Below are 21,589 nucleotides of genomic sequence, written 5' to 3'. Positions count from 1 at the left end.
AAACATTACATATAGAAATTCCATGAATATAACTGACGTGATTCCTTAGAATCAGAGAGGCATGTTTGTTCTACGTCAATCTTTTCTATCTGAACTTTGGTCCGTCCTCCTGCTGAACGCGGCCCTGGTATCCGCTCTTCCCTATGTATGTGAAGGTAGCCACAATAACGATTAGTCGTAGTAGTGGAATTTGCGGTTCGCCTTCTAAATTAAAGTATGTCAAATAGTGGAGTCGTGCCATATATGGACTAGATAATAACACACAGGTCAGAATATTGTTACATAATTTAAGATTAAATACAATAATGAATTAGTTTGACAATAAACAGAAAAAACTGTTGAAATCCTACTGTGGATGTATTCGACTGCATAATTCCATAGATATTTTGTGTTGCAGCCTGAATTTAAAATGGCTTAAATTGAACATTTTTGTCACTGGCCTTCACACAATACCTGATATGCTCAAAGTGGAATTATGTTTTTTATGTTTACAAATTAATAAAAAATTAAAAGCCAAAATGTCTTCAGTCAATAAGTATTCAACCCCTTTTAATGGGGTTGATTGTCCTGGTACCACACTGACAGGTCTCTGACCTCCTCCCTATTGGCTGTCTCATCGTTGGCTGTGATCAGGCCTACCACTGTTGTGTCGTCAGCAAACTTAAAGATGGTGATGGAGTCGTGCTTGGCCATGCAGTCGTGGGTGAACAGGGAGTACAGGAGAATAAATAAAGCACGCACCCACTGTATTGAGGATCAGCATGGCAGATGTGTTGTTGCCAACCCTTACCACCTGGGGACGGCCCACCAGGAAGTCCAGGATCCAGTTGCAGAGGGAGGTGTTTAGTCCCAGGATCCTTAGCTTAGTGATGAGCCTTGTGGGCACTATGGTGTTGAATGCTGAGCTGTAGTCAATGAACAGTATTTTCACATAGATGGTCCTCTTGTCCAGATGGAAGAGGGCAGTGTGGAGTGCGATTGAAATTGCGTCATCTGTGGGTCTGTTGGGGCGGTATGCAAATTGGAGTGGGTCTAAGGTTTCTGGGATGATGGTGTTGATGTGACCCATGATCAGCCTTTCAAAGCACTTCATGGCTACTGACGCGAGTGCTATCGGGTCTGTATTAATTTAGGCAGGTTATCTTCGCTTTCTTGGGCACAGGGACTATGGTGGTCTACTCGAAACATGTAGGTATTACAGACTCGGTCAGGAAGAGGTTGAAAATGTCAGTGAAGACACATGCCAATTGTTCCGCTATGTTCTGAATACACGTCCTGGTAATCCGTCTGGCCCCGCGGCCTTGTGAATGTTCACCTGTTTAAAGGTCTTGCTCACATTGGCTACCGAGAGCGTGATCACACAGTCGTCCGGAACAGCTGGTGCTCTCATGCATGCTTCAGTGTTGCTTGCTTTGACACCGCACATTCATGAACTCAGGATTTCTGAATAGGCCTTGAAACCATTCCAGGACAATCAGAAGCACCAGCCCCAACAGTAGGTTCACTTACTACAGGTACATCCATGTAATCTCCATCAGTCCGCACTGTACTTCTACCAATCTGTTTTAAGGCCTCTGCATATGATACATCATGACTGATCCTATATTTCTGAGCCTCTCTAGCCTCTCTCTGTACCTGACATCCACCAAATGCGTCACTGTATTATCTCCCACAATTACAGCACTTAACCATCACATTGCTTCCACTTTCACCGTAATCATGTGCCCCTCCACACTTGGCATATATTTTCTTTCCTTTACACTGAGCAGCTACATGTCCCATTCTTTGGCATTTAAAACACTGCAGTGGAAATGGGACAAATTCTCTAACAATGAAGCTAAGGAATCCTATCTGTACTTTTTCCAGCAAGCCTGGACACTGATAAGCCTTCACTTCTTTGACCCTCTCGCATACTGATCAACCTTTTGGCCTCAATCACTCTGCCTCCCTTCACATTTTCTTTAATATCATCTATGGACATATTGGAACCACAGTGATGACTCCCCTCAATCCGGCGCCGACAGAGATGGCCGCCTCGCTTCGCGTTCTCAGCAAACTATGCAGTATTTTTTTTTAAATGTATTATTTCTGACATTGTTACCCCAGGAAATCTTAAGTTTTATAAATACAGCCGGGAGGAACTATTGGATATAAGAGCAACGTCAACTTACCAACATTATGACCAGGAATACGACTTTCCCAAAGCAGATCCTCTGTTTGGTCTACCACCCAGGACAATGGATCGGAGCCCAGCCGCAGAAGGGGAAGAAGAAGCGATCTTCTGGTCAGGCTTAGTAGATGGGCACATCGCGCACTGCTCCTGAGTTTACAACTCGCCAACGTCCAGTCTCTTGACAACAAGGTAGATGAAATCCGAGCAAGGGTTGCCTTCCAGAGAGACATCAGCGATGGTAACGTTCTTTGTTTCACAGAAACATGGCTCACTCGAGACACGCTATCGGAGTCGGTACAGCCACCTGGTTTCTTCACTTCGCGCTGACAGAAACAAATATCTCTCTGGTAAGAAGAAGGGCGGGGGGATATGCCTTATGATTAACGAGACGTGGTGTGATCAAAGAAACATACAGGAACTCAAGTCCTTTTGCTCACCTGACCTAGAATTCCTCACTATCAAATGTCGACCGCATTATCTACCAAGAGAATTTTCTTCGATTATAATCACAGCCGTATATATCCCCCAGGGAGACACATCGATGTAAACTAGAAACCACATATCCTGAGGCTGCATTCATTGTAGCTGGGGATTTTAACAAGGCTAACCTGAAAACAAGACTCCCTAAATTTTATCAGCATATCGAATGCGCTACCCATGCGGAAAAGATCCTGGACCATTGTTTCTCTAACTTCGGCGACAGCATACAAAGCCATGCCCCGCTCTCCTTTCGGAAAATCTGACCACGACTCCATTTTATTGCTCCCAGCCTATAGATTGAAACTAAAACAGGAAATGCCCGTGCTCAGGTCTGTTCAACGCTGGTCCGACCAATCTGATTCCACGCTTCAAGATTGCTTCGATCACTTGGACTGGGATATGTTCCGCATAGTTTCGGATAATAACATTGATGAATACTCTGATTCGGTGAGTGAGATTATTAGCAAGTGCATCTGTGATGTTGTACCCACAGCAACTATTAAAACCTTCCCCAACCAGAAACCGTGGATTGATGGCAGCATTCATGCAAATTGAAAGCCTGAACCACTGCTTTTAATCAGGGCAAGGTGACCGGAAACATGACCGAATACAAACAGTGTAGCTATTCCCTCCGCAAGGCAATCAAACAAGCTAAGCGTCAGTATGGAGACAAAGTAGAGTTGCAATTCAACGGCTCAGGTACGAGACGTATGTGGCAGGGTCTACAGTCAATTACTACTCACAAAAAGAAAAGTGGCCCCGTCACGGACATCGAAGTCTTGCTCCCAGACAAACTAAACAACTTCTTTGCTCTCTTTGAGACACGACACGGCCCACTAACAAAACCTGCGGGCTCCCCTTCACCGCAGCCAACGTGAGTAAAGCATTTAAACGTGTTAACCCTCGCAAGGCTGCCGGCCCAGACGGCAACCCTAGCCGTGTTCTCAGAGCATGCGCAGTCCAGCTGGCTGTTGTGTTTACGGACATATTCAATCAATCCTTATCCCAGGCTACTGTTCCCACATGCTTCAAGAGGGCTACTATTGTTCATGTTCCCAAGAAAGCTAAGGTAACTGAGCTAAATTACTATTGCCCTGTAGCACTCACCTCCGTCATCATGAAGTGCTTTGAGAGACTAGTCAATGATCGTATCACCTCCACCCTACCTGACACCCTAGACCCACTCCAATTTGCTTACCGCCCCAATAGGTCCACAGACGACGCAATCGCAACCACACTGCACACTTCCCTAACCCATCTGGACAAGAGGAATACCTATGTAAGAATGCTGTTTATCAACTACAGCTCAGTATTTAGCACCATTTTACCCTCCAAACTCGTCATTAAGCTCAAGACCCTGGGTTTCGACCCCGCTCTGTGCAACTGGGTCCTGAACTTCTTGACGGGCCCTCCCCAGGTGGTGTGGGTAGGAACCCCGCTGATCCTCAACACTGGGGCCCCACAACGGTGTGTTCTCAGCCCTCTCCTGTACTCCCTGTTCACCCATGACTGCGTGGTCATGCACGCCTTCAACTCAATCATCAAGTTTGTAGATGACACTACAGTGGTAGGCTTGATTACCAACTACGACGAGACTGCATACAGGGAGGAGGTGAGGGCCCTCGGAGTGTGGTGGGAGGAAAATAACCTCACACTTAACATCAACAAAACAAAGGAGATGATTGTGGACTTCAGGAAACAGCAGAGGGAGCACCCCCTATCCTCATCGATGGGACAGTAGTGGAGAGGGTAGTAAGTTTTAAGTTCCTCGGCATACACATCATGGACAAACTGAAATGGTCCACCCACACAGACAGCGTGGTGAAGAAGGCGCAACAGCGCCTCTTCAACCTCAGGAGGCTGATGAAATTCAGCTGGTCACCAAAAACACTCACAAACTTTTACAGATGCACAATCGAGAGCATCCTGTCGGGCTGTATCACCGCCTCAATTGGAGGTATACTTGTGGATGTATTTTAAGGCATACCTTCAAACACAGTGCCTCTTTGTTTGACATCATAGGAAAATCCAAAGAAATCAGCCAAGACCTCAGAAAATGAATTGTAGACCTCCACAAGTCTGGTTCATCCTTGGGAGCAATTTTCAAACGCCTGAAGGTACCACGTTCATCTGTACAAACAATAGCATGCAAGTATAAACACCATGGCACCACACAGCCGTCAGCAAGGAGGGCATTCTGTCTCCTAGAGATGAAACGTACTTTGGTGCGAAAAGCGCAAATCAATCCAAGAACAACAGCAAAGGACCTTGTGAAGATGCTGGAGGAAACAGGTATAAAAGTATCTATATCCACAGTAAAACAAGTCCTATATCGACATAAACTGAAAGGCCACTCAGCAAGGAAGAAGCCACTGCTCCAAAACTGCCATAAAAAAGCCAGACTACGGTTTGCAACTGCACATGGGGAAAAATATTGTACTTTTTGGAGAAATGTCCTCTGACAAAAATATAACAAAAATATAACTGTTTGGCCACAATGACCATTGTTATGTTTGGAGGAAAAAGGGAGAGGCTTGCAAGTCGAAGAACACCATCCCAAAAGTACAGGGGTGACACGGGGGTGGCAGCATCATGTGGTGGGGGTGCTTTGCTGCAGGATGGACTGGTGCACTTCACAAACTAGATGGCATCATGAGGAAAGAAAATGATGTGGATATATTGAAGCAACATCTCAAGACATCAGTCAGGAAGCTAAAGCTGGTTTGCAAATGGGTCTTCCAAAATGACCCCAAGCATACTTCCAAAGTTGTTACAAAATGGCTTAAGGACAACAAAGTCAAGGTATTGGAGTGGCCATCACAAAGCCCTGACCTCAATCCTATAGAACATTTGCGGGCAGAACTGAAAAAGTGTGTGCGAGCAAGAAGGCCTTCAAACCTGAACAGTTACACCAGCTCTGTCAGGAGGAATGAGACAAAATTCACCCAACTTATTGTGGGAAGCTTGTGGAAGGCTACGTGAAACGTTTGACCCAAGTTAAGCAATTTAAAGGCAATGCTAACAAACACTAATTGAGTGTATGTAAACTTCTGACCCACTGGGAATGTGCTGAAAGAAATAAAATATGAAATAAATAATTATCTCTACTATTATTCTGACATTTCACATTCTTAAAATAAAGTGGTGATCCTAACTGACCTACGACGGGGAATTTTTACTTGGATTAAATGTCAGGAATGGAGTTTAAATGTATTTGGCTAAGGTGTATGTAAACTTCCGACTTCAACCTTAAATTAAATGCATGAATAGGGAGAACGTAACCGGCCTCACAGTCTACTACAGTAGGTGGCGGTGTGGGCAACTCACTGTTAAATTCCTCCAATATATATTTTATGAAGACGTTATTGAGCTAGAATTTGGTGTCCCCTCCAACTTTCGGATCTTTAATATCCACCCGCACAGTAGGTGGCGGTATTCACATATTCTTGTTGCGATCGCAATTATACCAAAGAAGAAGAAAAGGCTAGCGAACCAAAAGCAACAGAACCAACATGGCAGAAGGTATATGTATTTTTATGCCGTTTCGTTATTAGCTAGCTAGAAGCGGATTAAATGTATTACAGGAATAGCTGAATGTCTATAAGATATTTGATTTAATGGGGATTTGCAGTGTTTAAAAAAAAAGAACGACTCTCTTTTTCTTGTGCATTTAGCGGCTAATTTTTATTTGCAGCTAGCTTGGGGTCGTAACTAGTTACTACAGTCACAAAGTTCTACACCCCGCCCATTTCTACAATGTATCTTCTTATCATGCTATTTGAAATTGAACCTTAACCACACTGCTAACCAAAACCTTAAATTAAGACCCAAATGCTACGTTTATTTTTCATGAATTGTTACGATATAGCCAATTATAACAGTGCTTGTGCTATCTAGTGGAAACCCTAGCTAGCTGGTAAGGTGGTCTGGTGTTGATGGTGTGATTTGGGCGGAGAAAGCATCTTTTTTGATTTTTTTTTGCCAGCAATACTTGTGAAGCTAGACACTTAGTCGCGGGGTGTTTGAACACAATTAACTGGATTTGTATATCTAAAGAAAGCCGAATTTGCTATGGGAAGTGATTATACACTTCCTACGTTAGTTTTTCGTCAATATTGTAGTTAAAACTAACGTTAACTGTACAACTCGACCCCCACAAAGAGTACATTTATGTCGAGAATAACGTTAATGTAGCTAGCTAGTTGGTTACTTAACTTGAGTTGCTCAATTTGGTGTTGCATTATTGGACGGTTTTCTTTTTATTGTAGCTAGTGAGCTAAAAGTATAGCTGCCTATATTGTATGAGTTTGTGGGATAGATGGCAATTAACGTTAATCTCGACTGAAGATAAATGTAACTCGAGTCGCCAACAAATTTACCCGGTTTGACACAGTACAGTGACAATATTTTGAATAATGTGACTTCCGCCAGTTTTATTTTTTTGCTCATTCAACTGTGTGGCAGCCTTCTCGAAGAGTGCATATACAGTAGGTCTACAGTACATGCTAACTAACTACTCCGTGTCAATTATAACGCTACACCAGCAGGTGTTTGTGTAGCTCTAGCACGTCATGGAGTTGAGTAAACTCAGCTAGTGTTTGTGCTGCCTAAAACTTGCATGGATTGATTTGGTTAAGTATTTCCCTTTTGTCATCCTAAACCAGCCAATATTTTTTTATGAGCAAACGTTAGATTGCATAAGCTTGTCACTCACTTGTAGTCCCAAGTGATGTGTACAGTTGGATAAGGCTGTAGTTTTATTGCCCCTAAAAAGTTTATTCTAATGATGCCCGTAAGTGCTGAGTTGAAGGTAACAAGCTTAAGACATCCTCTCTTTTCAAAATGAATGGAATCTTATGAATGAAGTGTGACAGGTATGAGTGGCACTTGGGTAAAGCATGCATTTAGATTGTGACTCTGAACAGTTTTTTTTGTTCAACAGCTCAGACCATCTTACTTATTACATCAGTGAACCTTTCCTGTGGTCGTTGATCAGTTGGTACCGCCTTACCCATGACTATAGCCAGCAAGCTAGTGTTAGCCTTACACTCTGACTCGAGGGAGGGCAAAGTTATGTGCCGCCTCAGCATTCTGTCTCCACTCAAATTTATGGAGAAAGGGGAAGTAAAGTGCAATTCTGGGCTGAGTGGGCTCAGATGTGAACTAAACCCTAATGTGAAACATCCATAGCCTATATCCAGACAGTAAGCTGCCTTGCAAAATACTAGGTCTTCTTTAAACAATACAACTTCAATTAGGGATACTTTGGCAAGAGAAAATAACCATGTATCTATCCATTTTTTTAAGTGAGTAATGTGAGTAACCATAAGTGAGTAACCAGATAAATAAAATGAATCACAACCGCTATGATGGAAACAGGATGTTTTGGTACACGTTTTATAAATGCTGACAGATCATTTGTTCGTTTGACATGGTGGGTTATATTTTTGTGTATGTAAAATGTATTATGGGAGAAATGGTGACGGAAACTCCTTTATGCACAAATATTTATATAATAACCATCATATCGAATTATTAGGTTACAGATGAAATAAGTGATGGTGAAAGTGCACGGTATTAACTTGACGCTCCTTTCAAATAAATGTTGAGGATCTTATTCTGGTAACTTGGTGATCGACGCTTGACTGCCGCATGACAAATACAAATATTCTCCATAATTTCATTATGTCGGCTAACCTACCTGCGGAGCCTACCCACACTGTATCTGCAAGCTGTTAGCTAGAGCGCACATGCCAGTACCAGAGTATGCACACTGCTATTTAACGCAACAGTTTTTGTGACTACTATCGGTAGAGTTTTAAAAAATGTGATGGAAACCCTTTCAACATTAGATTTTTATTCAGTACATGAACACTTAAGCGAAAAAGTACATTTTGTGTACACTATGTCATCACACACCAATTTTTTTTTTTAATCCTCGACAAGTCAGTTTGTTGGAAACATACCACTTGTGGGGAAATTTGCATATTTTCTTTATGCAGATTTGCAATATTCTCATGAAAATCTGTTGCCAATTGGATGGAAACCTAGCTAATGAGACTTTCTTTAATGTGCTGTTTGGTTGTATAACGATTCCTATTTGTCTTAATTTCCTTAACTGGCTAATTAAACAACACAAAGCATTGTGAGACAGAATGTGATCAATGCAACCTTGCTTTTAAGCAGCTTTCTTCTTCACTTCCCCTTCTTTATCTCTTTACTCTCTCTGTGACAGAGGAGGTGGCCAAGCTGCAGAAGCACCTGGCCCTGCTGAGGCAGGAGTATGTGAAGATGCAGCAGAAGCTAGCTGACACAGAGAGGCGCTGTGCCATGCTTGCTGCTCAGGCCTCTGTCCAGGGCTCCACCAAGGCCTCCGTAGCCGGGTCAGAAGACACCTTCATCAGCCGCCTGCTGGAGATCGTGGCCGAGCTCTACCAGCAGGACCAGTACAGGTGAGGGGAGGTGTGTGTGGGGGTATGTAGTTTGTGATGTATGCAGCGACATACTGCCATGGTAACACCCGGTAAGAGGACCTGCTTTATCATTTCTCCTTTGCTTTCTTGAAGTGGAAAGCCAAGAACAAGAAAATAATTGCACTTGATGTGATGTCATTGTTCAAAATCGCATTGATTATACCAAGCCGGTTTTAGATTTTCTGATTCACAGCTATCTACAGAAATCCTGAGAACTTATGCAATACTTAACTAGTTATTTTAGCGATGAACATATTCTTTCTCACTTATGTTGTGTTTGTAGTGATCTGAAGGTGACGGTTGGAGGGACGACGCTCAACGCTCACAAGTTTGTCCTGGCTGCTCGCAGTGATACCTGGAGCCTGACTAATCTGGCCTCAACCTCCAAACTGGACCTGTCTGGTGAGCTACCCTCCCTGCTGTCACACTCACATCACTATAACCCAGAATGTAAACCCAGAAGTAAAATCTCACATGAATTTGGGTTGCTACGCCATGAACTTGCTGCGCAAAAAAGAAGTCTCCACCCTCGAGTCCGTTGTGTTCACAGTTTTGGGAAAATGCACCACAAATGGTTCCTTCCAGCAACTGCATTAAAAGCAGTTCATTCATAGTGTAGCTTTAGTTCAGTGGCGTTATCTTTCATTCCACTCGGGGTAGTTAACTCCGTTACTCCCATGCTGGGTGTTCCAGATGCCAAGCCGGAGGTTGCCATGGCGATGTTGCGCTGGGCCTACACAGACGATCTGGAGCTCAGTGAGAACGATGCCTTCCTCATCGACCTGATGAAGCTGGCCAACCGCTTCCAGCTGCAGCTGCTCCGAGAGAGGTAGGCAGGGGCTGAAACACATTGGCTGTGTTTGAGAGCATCAAATTCTGCTTAGTCACTGATCTGTTACCGACTGTCATCTCATTCACACGTGCAAACACTGGGGGTTGGAAGTTGTTCTAAAGCCAAATGTTGTTACTGGTGGTTTACTGCCTAAGGGCACATGTGCTCTTTGTATTTTTCCTGTCTTCTAGGGCAGCTATAAATGCATTTTCCAATATTTCCAATTGACATCAGTGTTCTCAAACATTACTTTTGTTCTCTTGGAACAGGTGTGAGAAAGGGGTGATGTCATCTGTGAATGTGAGGAACTGTATCCGGTTCTACCAGACTGCTGAGGAGCTGGACGCCACAACACTCATGAACTACTGTGGAGAGATTATCGCCAGCCACTGGGTGAGTCTCCACTGTCCAACTGACTGTTAAATGTTCCCCTGACTATCCAACTGTGGACAAGACTGTCTCCGGTTTCATGGGAAAGTCAGGCCTGGGATTGAAGGGGCTTGAATCAATACACAATTAATTTAATCTCTCAGATGACGTCCCGAAGTGCTCGGCCTGATCATGCATCACTATACTGTGATCTCAATTTACAGTGCTATTGATTATCCTCTAGCTCCCATCTGGATGATCTGTTACATACTTAACTCTCCTTAACCTCATCTAAAACTCTGTTTCAAAACACCTTTAAAGGGAAGATTGCAGGATTAGGTTTCTGTTAAACATTCTAATTGGTTTAATCCTTCAAACTAAAAGTTCCAATGTGACATATCACTTGACAATTGTATTTTTGGGAAAACCGTCTATTTTATGTGAATTTGACCAAAGCCACGTGGGAAAATAGTTTAGAAAAGTGACGTAAAGAGGAGCAATAAGCAGGAGTGACGCAAACCACTGTCCACATAAGATGGTAAAGAATGAGTCCTATTGTTTTTGCAAAACTATTTCGGCACATTGAAACAAGCCAATCTATCATCTGACCCTATCCTCTAATTTCATTATTCTGTATCGGGGGGATTCTTACACAGCGCACAGGCTTTTAGCATAGACCCTTTTCCACCCCTGTTGGCTTACCCCCTACTAGCTAACCACTAGCAGCCTGAAAACACATCACTTATTAGCAGTTCAGCACATCAGTGTTTATTGTACTGTTACAGAAAATCAAGATAAACCTTTACCATCATAGTAGACATTAAACATCTATAACCAAACTGGCTAAAACTCTGTAGTTGGCCAATGGTAGCTATTTCTAGCCACATGCCAACCTGAGTGCTACTACTAGCAGTAGTAAATCCAGGGATAATTACTGACACAAACATTGCCTTCCATGATATCCTGCATGTTATATCGGCCAATAATGACCAGGCAGTTCAGCAAAATTAAAGACGTGAACAATGACATTGATCCGATTGGTATTTGACCATTATTTTCTGCAAAACGTGCAGTATTCTGATGTAGCTAGCTTTCTATCACCAAACACCATGCTGGATCCGTGTGAGTGGGCCAGTTCATTTTGCATGGTCAAGTGCCAAGTCCTTTTTTATCATCTACTAGTAACATGACAACTCTTTGGGCACTTTACAACCTACTTACCCGATTCAGCTTCATCACTGAAGCCACCCTGTTGTGCTGTAACATCATTGGTGTCAGTGGACTTGGATCATACAGCTTCATGGGGAATCCACTCTTCCACTATTGGAAGCCGTCATAATCATTTGAGCCCAAACATTTTTTTTTTCTCCCCGATTTCATGGTATCCAATTGGTAGTTGGTCTTGTCCCATCGCTGCAACTCCCGTACAGACTTGGGAAAGGCGAAGGTCGAGAGCCCCGCGTCCTCCGAAAGACGGCCCCCGCCAAACCGCACTGCTTCTTGACACAATGCCCACTTAACCCGGAAGCTAGCCGCATCATTGTGTCGGAGGAAAAACCATACAACTGGCGACCATGTCAGCGTGCATGCGCTTGGCCCGCAATGGGACAAGGACATCCCGGCTGGCTCAACCCTACACTAACTCGGACGACGCTGGGCCAATTGTGCGCCGGCTCATGGGTCTCCCAGTCGCGACCGCCTGCAACACAGCCTGGAATCTAACCAGGATCTGTAGTAACACAGGAAGCCCTGTGAGCCCCAACTATGACTGAAGGGCCAGGGATTCCCATGACCCAGTCTGCCTGAAGTGGTACAACTTTCTTCTCACATTTCGACCAAATGTGCATGCCGGTGAACAGTGTACTGCCGCCACCACCAGGCCTTTCTTCTCTTGAAGTCAAAGCCGCAATGTACAGTCGTGGCCAAAAGTTTTGAGAATGACACAAATATTAATGATCACAGTTTGCCTCAGTTTGTATGATGGCAATTTCCATATACTCCAGAATGTTATGAAGAGTGATCAGATGAATTGCAATTAATTTGTAAAGTCCCTCTTTGCCATGCAAATTAACTGAATCCCCCCAAAAACATTTCCACTGTATTTCAGCCCTGCCACAAAAGGACCAGCTGACATCATGTCAGTGATTCTCTCGTTAACACAGGTGTGAGTGTTGACAAGGCTGAAGATCACTCTGTCATGCTGATTGAGTTCGAATAACAGACTGGAAGCTTCAAAAGGAGACTGGTGCTTGGAATCATTGTTCTTCCTCTGTCAACCATGGTTACCTGCAATTAAACACGTGCCGTCATCATTGCTTTGCACAAAAGGGCTTCACAGGCAAGCATATTGCAGCCAGTAAGATTGCACCTAAATCAACCATTTATCGGATCATCAAGAACTTCAAGGCGAGCGGTTCAATTGTTGTGAAGAAGGCTTCAGGGCCCCCAAGAAAGTCCAGCACTGTCTCCTAAAGTTGATTCAGCAGCGGGATCGGGGCACCACCAGTACAGAGCTTGCTCAGGAATGGCAGCAGGCAGGTGTGAGGGCATCTGCACGCACAGTGAGGCGAAGACTTTTGGAGGATGGCCTGGTGTCAAGAAGGGCCGCAAAGAAGCCACTTCTCTCCAGGAAAAACATCAGGGACAGACTGATATTCTGAAAAATGTACAGGGATTGGACTGCTGAGGATTGGGGTGAAGTCATTTTCTCTGATGAATCCCCTTTCAGATTGTTTGGGGCATCTGGAAAAAAGCTTGTCCGGAGAAGACAAGGTGAGCGCTACCATCTGTCCTGTGTCATGCCAACAGTAAAGCATTCTGAGACCATTCATGTGTGGGTTTGCTTCTCAGCCAAGGGAGTGGGCTAACTTACAATTTTGCCTAAGCCATGAATAAAGAATGGTACCAACACATTCTCAGAGAGCAACGTCTCCCAACCATCCAGGAACAATTTGGTGACGAGCAATGCCTTTTCCAGCATGATGAAGCACCTTGCCATAAGATAGCTAAGTGGCTTGGGGAACAAAACATCTATTTTGGGTCCATGGCCAGGAAACTCCCCAGACCTTATCCCATTGAGAACTTGTAGTCAAACCTCAAGAGGCGGGTGGACAAACAAAAACCCACAAATTCTGACAAACTCCAAGCGTTGATTATGCAAGAATGGGCTGCCATCAGTCAGGATGTGGCCCAGAAGTTAATTGACAGCATGCCAGTGCGGATTGCAGAGTTCTCGAAAAAGAAGGGTCAACACTGCAAATATTGACTCTTTGCATCAACTTCATGTAATTGTCAATAAAAGCCTTTGACACTTATCACATGCTTGTAATTATACTTCAGTATTCCATAGTAATATCTGACAAAATTATCTCAAGACACTAAAGCAGAAAACTTTGTGGAAATTAATATTTGTCATTCTCAAAACTTTTGGCCACGACTGTATTGTTGGTATGAGTGTTTGATAAATGTAATTCATATTTGGAAAAAGAAGTGTGTAATATTTGTTGTTCATAAACTTTTGCATAAAGAGCATTTAAATAGATTATATTCTATCTACGCTGTTAGATTTTTGGAAATATATCTTGCAACCTGACCTTTTTAAAAAATTAAAATCAATCCAGTCAATAATCTAGCAGCCAAGTTGTACTCAACAGCTGTTGTGTTTTTAAGTCACCCCGATAGCATTATAACACAGCATAAGCAATGGCAAAATGTTGCATTGCAGGAAATTAGCTTTGAAACTGCAATTTCTTCTCCCAGACCCATGGCAAATGTGTAGAATTGCAGGAAACCTGCTTTAAAACTACTTTTCTCTGCCCATGGCAAAATGTGTTGAACAGAACATTTGCTTTTAAACAGCAACATTGAAACACTGCTGAAAAAAAAAAACATCGTAGGGGAAACTGCAACTGGTCATCTGTTCTGTCTCCTTGTGTCCAGTCTGTGGGGTGTATCCCATATATTTTAAGTCCTGAGCCCATAACTGAGTTATATCTCTGCGTGTCAAGAAGCCCATTGTCTTATCACCTCATTAATCCCGTGCCTAGTGGCCAGATCCCTGTGATTCTCAAGTTTCTGTTAATGACTAGGACCAAGGAAATGACTTGTCATCTTTCTTCAGTTGACTGATTCCTGCTAGTGCTGCTGCTGACTCTGTCTGACTGACTGCGGTGGGTCCTGAAGCCTCAATTAGCTGTTACATTATACTTATATTACTCTGGTGTATGCTTTGATTAGAGGGTTGGATTTTTTTTCATATTTAAAAAAATAAACTCCCATCTTTGTCTCAACAGGATGACCTAAGGAAAGAGGACTTCAGCACTATGAGTGCTCCGCTGCTCTTCAAGATGATCAAGTCTAAAACAGATTTCCCTCTTCACAAAGCCATCAAAGTTGAGAGGGAAGACGTGGTCTTCCTCTACCTCATTGAGATGGACTCGCAGGTGATAGAGCTTCACATGTTTTCCTCTGAGAAGTAATTTCACTGAAGACCAATATGCTGTTATCTCAGCTGGAGCAGGACCTGTATTAGGGATGGGCGATATGGCCTAAAACTGACAGACAAAATGAGAAAAAAATATCAAGAAAATCACACTGTAGGATTTTTAATGAATTTATTTGCAAATTATGGTGGAAAATAAGTATTTGGTCACCTACAAACAAGCAATATTTCTGGCTCTCACAGACCTGTAACTTCTTCTTTAAGAGGCTCCTCTGTCCTCCACTCGTTACCTGTATTAATGGCACCTGTTTGAACTTGTTATCAGTATAAAAGACACCTGTCCACAACCTCAAACAGTCACACTCCAAACTCCACTATGGCCAAGACCAAAGAGCTGTCAAAGGACACCAGAAACAAAATTGTAGACCTGCACCAGGCTGGGAAGACTGAATCTGCAATAGGTAAGCAGCTTGGTTTGAAGAAATCAACTGTGGGAGCAATTATTAGGAAATGGAAGACATACAAGACCACTGATAATATCCCTCGATCTGGGGCTCCACGCAAGATCTCACCCCGTGGGGTCAAAATGATCACAAGAACGGTGAGCAAAAATCCCAGAACCATACGGGGGCACCTAGTGAATGACCTGCAGAGAGCTGGGACCAAAGTAACAGAGCCCATCATCAGTAACACACTACGCCACCAGGGACTCAAATCCTGCAGTGCCAGATGTGTCCCCCTGTTTAAGCCAGTACATGTCCAGGCCCGTCTGAAGTTTGCTAGAGAGCATTTGGATGATCCAGAAGAAGATTGGGAGAATGTCATATGGTCAGATGAAACCAAAATATAACTTTTTGGTAAAAACTCAACTTGTCGTGTTTGGAGGACAAAGAATGCTGAATTGCATCCAAAGAACACCATACCTACTGTGAAGCATGGTGGTGGAAACATGCTTTGGGGATATTTTTCTGCAGAGGGACCAGGACGACTGATCCGTGTAAAGGAAAGAATGAATGGGGCCATGTATCGTGAGATTTTGAGTGAAAACCTCCTTCCATCAGCAAGGGCATTGAAGATGAAAAGTGGCTGGGTCTTTCAGCATGACAATGATCCCAAACACACCGCCCGGGCAACGAAGGAGTGGCTTCGTAAGAAGCATTTCAAGGTCCTGGAGTGGCCTAGCCAGTCTCCAGATCTCAACCCCATAGAAAATCTTTGGAGGGAGTTGAAAGTCCGTGTTGCCCAGCAACAGCCCCAAAACATCACTGCTCTAGAGGAGATCTGCATGGAGGAATGGGCCAAAATACCAGCAACAATGTGTGAAAACCTTGTGAAGACTTACAGAAAACGTTTGACCTCTGTCATTGCCAACAAAGGGTATATAACAAAGTATTGAGATAAACTTTTGTTATTGACCAAATACTTATTTTCCACCATAATCCTACAATGTGGTTTTCTGGATTTTTGTTTCTCATTTCAAATCAAATCAAATTTTATTTGTCACATACACATGGTTAGCAGATGTTAAATGCGAGTGTAGCGAAATGCTTGTGCTTCTAGTTCCGACAATGCAGTGATAACCAACAAGTAATCTAACTAACAATTCCAAAACTACTGTCTTATACACAGTGTAAGGGGATAAGGAATATGTACATAAGGATATATGATTGAGTGATGGTACAGAGCAGCATACAGTAGATGGTATCGAGTACAGTATATACATATGAGATGAGTGTGTAGACAAAGTAAACAAAGTGGCATAGTTAAAGTGGCTAGTGATACATGTGTTACATAAGGATGCAGTCGATGATGTAGAGTACAGTATATACATATGCATATGAGATGAATAATGTAGGGTAAGTAACATTAAATAAGGTAGCATTGTTTAAAGTGGCTAGTGATATATTTACATAATTCCCATCAATTCCCATTATTAAAATGGCTGGAGTTGGGTCAGTGTCAATGACAGTGTGTTGGCAGCAGCCACTCACTGTTAGTGGTGGCTGTTTAACAGTCTGATGGCCTTGAGATAGAAGCTGTTTTTCAGTCTCTCGGTCCCAGCTTTGATGCACCTGTACTGACCTCGCCTTCTGGATGATAGCGGGGTGAACAGGCAGTGGTTCGGGTGGTTGATGTCCTTGATGATCTTTATGGCCTTCCTGTAACAACGGGTGGTGTAGGTGTCCTGGAGGGCAGGTAGTTCGCCCCGGTGATGCGTTGTGCAGTCCTCACTACCCTCTGGAGAGCCTTACGGTTGAGGGCGGAGCAGTTGCCGTACCAGGTGGTGATACAGCCCGCCAGGATGCTCTCGATTGTGCATCTGTAGAAGTTTGTGAGTGCTTTTTGGTGACAAGCCGAATTTCTTCAGCCTCCTGAGGTTGAATAGGCGCTGCTGCGCCTTCTTCACACGCTGTCAGTGTGAGTGGACCAATTCAGTTTGTCTGTGATGTGTATGCCGAGGAACTTAAAACTAGCTACCCTCTCACTACTGTTCCATCGATGTGGATAGGGGGTGTTCCCTCTGCTGTTTCCTGAAGTCCACAATCATCTCCTTAGTTTTGTTGACGTTGAGTGTGAGGTTATTTTCCTGACACCACACTCCGAGGGCCCTCACCTCCTCCCTGTAGGCCGTCTCGTCGTTGTTGGTAATCAAGCCTACCACTGTTGTGTCGTCCGCAAACTTGATGATTGAGTTGGAGCGTGCGTGGCCACGCAGTCGTGGGTGAACAGGGAGTACAGGAGAGGGCTCAGAACGCACCCTTGTGGGGCCCCCGTGTTGAGGATCAGCGGGGAGGAGATGTTGTTGCCTACCCTCACCACCTGGGGGCGGCCCGTCAGGAAGTCCAGTACCCAGTTGCACAGGGCGGGGTCGAGACCCAGGGTCTCGAGCTTGATGACGAGCTTGGAGGGTACTATGGTGTTGAATGCCGAGCTGTAGTCGATGAACAGCATTCTCACATAGGTATTCCTCTTGTCCAGGTGGGTTAGGGCAGTGTGCAGTGTGGTTGAGATTGCATCGTCTGTGGACCTATTTGGGCGGTAAGCAAATTGGAGTGGGTCTAGGGTGTCAGGTAGGGTGGAGGTGATATGGTCCTTGACTAGTCTCTCAAAGCACTTCATGATGACGGAAGTGAGTGCTACGGGCGGTAGTCGTTTAGCTCAGTTACCTTAGCTTTCTTGGGAACAGGAACAATGGTGGCCCTCTTGAAGCATGTGGGAACAGCAGACTGGTATAGGGATTGATTGAATATGTCCGTAAACACACCGGCCAGCTGGTCTGCGCATGCTCTGAGGCGCGGCTGGGGATGCCGTCTGGGCCTGCAGCCTTGCGAGGGTTAACACGTTTAAATGTCTTACTCACCTCGGCTGCAGTGAAGGAGAGACCGCATGTTTCCGTTGCAGGCCGTGTCAGTGGCACTGTATTGTCCTCAAAGCGGGCAAAAAAGTTATTTAGTCTGCCTGGGAGCAAGACATCCTGGTCCGTGACTGGGCTGGATTTCATCTTGTAGTCCGTGATTGACTGTAGACCCTGCCACATGCCTCTTGTGTCTGAGCCGTTGAATTGAGATTCCACTTTGTCTCTGTACTGACGCTTAGCTTGTTTAATAGCCTTGCGGAGGGAATAGCTGCACTGTTTGTATTCAGTCATGTTGCCAGACACCTTGCCCTGATTAAAAGCAGTGGTTCGCGCTTTCAGTTTCACACGAATGCTGCCATCAATCCACGGTTTCTGGTTAGGGAATGTTTTTATCGTTACTATAGAACGACATCTTCAACGCACGTTCTAATGAACTCGCACACCGAATCAGCGTATTCGTCAATATTCCCATCTGACGCAATACGAAACATGTCCCAGTCACGTGATGGAAGCAGTCTTGGAGTGTAGAGTCAGCTTGGTCTGACCAGCGTTGGACAGACCTCAGCGTGGGAGCCTCTTGTTTTAATTTCTGCCTGTAGGCAGGGATCAGCAAAATGGAGTCGTGGTCAGCTTTTCCGAAAGGGGCGGGGCAGGGCCTTATATGCATCGCGGAAGTTAGAGTAACAATGATCCAGGTTTTACCACCCCTGGTTGCGCAATCGATATGCTGATAAAATTTAGGGAGTCTTGTTTTCAGATTGGCTTTGTTAAAATCCCCAGCTACAATGAATGCAGCCTCCGGATAAATGTTTTCCAGTTTGCAAAGAGTTAAATAAAGTTCGTTCAGAGCCATCGATGTGTCTGCTTGGGGGGATATATACGGCTGTGATTATAATCAAGAGAATTCTCTTGGAAGATAATGCGGTCTACATTTGATTGTGAGGAATTCTAAATCAGGTGAACAGAAGGATTTGAGTTCCTGTATGTTTCCTTCATCACACCATGTCCCGTTAGTCATGAGGCATACGCCCCCGCCACTCTTCTTACCAGAGAGATGTTTGTTTCTGTCCGCGCGATGCGTGGAGAAACCCGTTGGCTGCACCGCCCTGGATAGCGTCTTCCCAGTAAGCCATGTTTCCGTAAAGCAAAGAACGTTACAGTCTCTGATGTCCCTCTGGAATGCCACCCTTGCTCGGATTTCATCAACCTTGTTGTCGAGAGACTGGACATTGGCAAGAAGAGTACTGGGAAGTGGTGCGCGATGTGCCCTTTTTTCGGAGTCTGACCAGAACACCGCCGCGTTTCCCTCTTTTTTCGTAGTCGTTTCCTTGGGTCGCTGCAAGCGATCCATTCCGTTGTCCTGTTTGTAAGGCAGAACACAGGATCCGCGTCGCGGAAAACATATTCTTGGTCGTACTGATGGTGAGTTGACGCTGATCTTATATTCAGTAGTTCTTCTCGACTGTATGTAATGAAACCTAAGATGACCTGGGGTACTAATGTAAGAAATAACACGTAAAAAAACAAAAAACTGCATAGTTTCCTAGGAACGCGAAGCGAGGCGGCCATCTCAGTCGGCACCGGAAGTCTTGTACCTATGATGAAAATCACAGGCCTCTCTCGTCTTTTTAAGTGGGAGAACTTGCACAATTGGTGGCTGACTAAATACCTTTTTGATACCTTTCCAACTGTTAGAACAACAGCCTGTTCACTTTGTTTAGATGTTGAAATCAAGTGCCCTACCCGGATAAGAAGATAAGCATTTCTCGAGTTGCTATGTCAATTCCTTATATAAATACATTTTATGCTGCTCGCAATGTGTGACAAACTGAGTGTCATTTTCCACAATCATCAATACTCCCGTTTTAATAGGGTCTGCTCTGTGCTAAATTTTGGAAGTTGAGACATAAAAGGGTTAAGGGAATGGAATTAACCGATTTCTGTTGGACCAAAACTCAAATGCAAATAGCGAGTTGAAACTGCTTGTTGTCAGAGTGAAAAGTTATATTTTGTCGTTGTCGAGGGGCAGGGGGAGGAGCTTAGTGTCTGCAAGTGGGAAGAAGCGAAGAAGAGACAAAAAATATAAAAACCTTGATTCTTGCGATACAGCAATTTGGAACATGGCGCTAAAAGATGAATTGGATATATCAGGAGTCTGTTGGAGTGCTGATAAAGGATCAGTTTACAGACCAGTGTTGAGAAGCCAACTATACCTTTTTTCCCCCATTCTTTATATACACCTTGTATTCTCCACATTTGCAGTTGCCTGGGAAGCTGAATGAACTGGACAGCAATGGTGACTTGGCCCTGGACCTGGCTCTGTCTCGTAAACTGGAGAGTATCGCCACCACGCTGGTCAACAACAAAGCAGACGTGGACATGGTGGACCAGAGTGGCTGGAACCTCCTTCACAAAGCCATCCAAAGAGGTAGGGGGTGCCGCACATTCTCTTTGCAGTATGTCACATACTCACGCACCGTATGGCTTCAGGCACATTGCATTATCCACAACAACACAGCCCTCCCTATGTAAGCTCAATGCTGGGCTAGAGATGAACCGTGTTGAAATTAAGGGTAAAGAGACACCCCATTGTGCGTCTTAATTAGAGGTCGACCGATTATGATTCTTTTCGAAGCCGATACTGATTATTATTATTTTTTTACATTTATTTGTAATTATGACAATTACAACAATACTGAATGAACACTTTTATTTGAACTTAATATAATACATCAATAAAATCAGTTTAGCCTCAAATAAATAATGAAACATGTTCAATTTGGTTTAAATAATGCAAAAACAAAGTGTTGGAGAAGAAAGTAAAAGTGCAATATGTGCCATGTAAAAAAGCTAACGTTTAAGTTCCTTGCTCAGAACATGAGAACATATGAAAGCTGGTGGTTCCTTTTAACATGAGTCTTCAATATTCCCAGGTAAGAGGTTTTAGGTTGTAGTTAATATAGTATTTATAGGGCTATTTCTCTCTCTACCATTTGTATTCCATATACCTTTTGACTATTGGATGTTCTTATAGGCACTTTAGTGTTGCCAGTGTATCAGTATAACTTCTGTCCCTCTCCTCGCTCCTACCTGTGCTCGAGCCAGGAACACATCGACAACAGCCACTTTTGAAGCAGCGTTACCCATGCAGAGCATAGGAACAACTACTCCAAGTCTCAGAGCGAGTGACTTTTGAAACGCTATTAGCTCGCACCCGCTAACTAGCTAGCCATTTCACATCGGTTACACCAGCCTAATCTCGGGAGTTGATAGGCTTGAAGTCATAAACAGCTCAATGCTTGAAGCACATTGAAGAGCTGCTAGCAAAACGCACAAAAAACGCATCTTTAAAAATATATACTTCTTTGTATTGATTTAAGAAAGGCATTGATGTTTATGGTTTGGTACACATTGGAGCAATGACGGTCCTTTTTCCGCGAATGCGCACCGCATCGATTATATG

General features: G+C 43.9%; 1 protein-coding gene across 4 annotated transcripts in view; it reads left to right on the top strand.

Annotated features, from left to right (window-relative positions):
* Positions 1–6,068: 6,068 nt before the first annotated feature.
* The window catches only part of LOC118391019 (rabankyrin-5), a 41,881-nt gene continuing 26,360 nt past the window's right edge, over positions 6,069–21,589 (top strand). For 2 of the 4 annotated variants that reach the window (XM_035781931.2, XM_052457753.1), the window contains exons 1-7: positions 6,069–6,175; positions 8,889–9,105; positions 9,410–9,528; positions 9,820–9,955; positions 10,228–10,351; positions 14,620–14,769; positions 20,389–20,554. In XM_035781931.2, the coding sequence (XP_035637824.1) occupies positions 6,166–6,175; positions 8,889–9,105; positions 9,410–9,528; positions 9,820–9,955; positions 10,228–10,351; positions 14,620–14,769; positions 20,389–20,554 (922 nt within the window). In that variant the 5' untranslated portion in view covers positions 6,069–6,165. Of the gene's footprint in view, positions 6,176–6,429; positions 6,570–6,763; positions 7,141–8,888; positions 9,106–9,409; positions 9,529–9,819; positions 9,956–10,227; positions 10,352–14,619; positions 14,770–20,388; positions 20,555–21,589 lie in introns of those variants that run through there. The other 2 variants (XM_035781933.2, XM_035781932.2) reach the window with 2 other exon arrangements.

This window comes from Oncorhynchus keta, chromosome 12 (assembly GCF_023373465.1).
Source record: "Oncorhynchus keta strain PuntledgeMale-10-30-2019 chromosome 12, Oket_V2, whole genome shotgun sequence".
Taxonomy (NCBI): Eukaryota; Metazoa; Chordata; class Actinopteri; order Salmoniformes; family Salmonidae; genus Oncorhynchus; species Oncorhynchus keta.
Note: the sequence above shows the minus strand (reverse complement) of the source record. Positions and strands in the feature narration are given on the sequence as shown.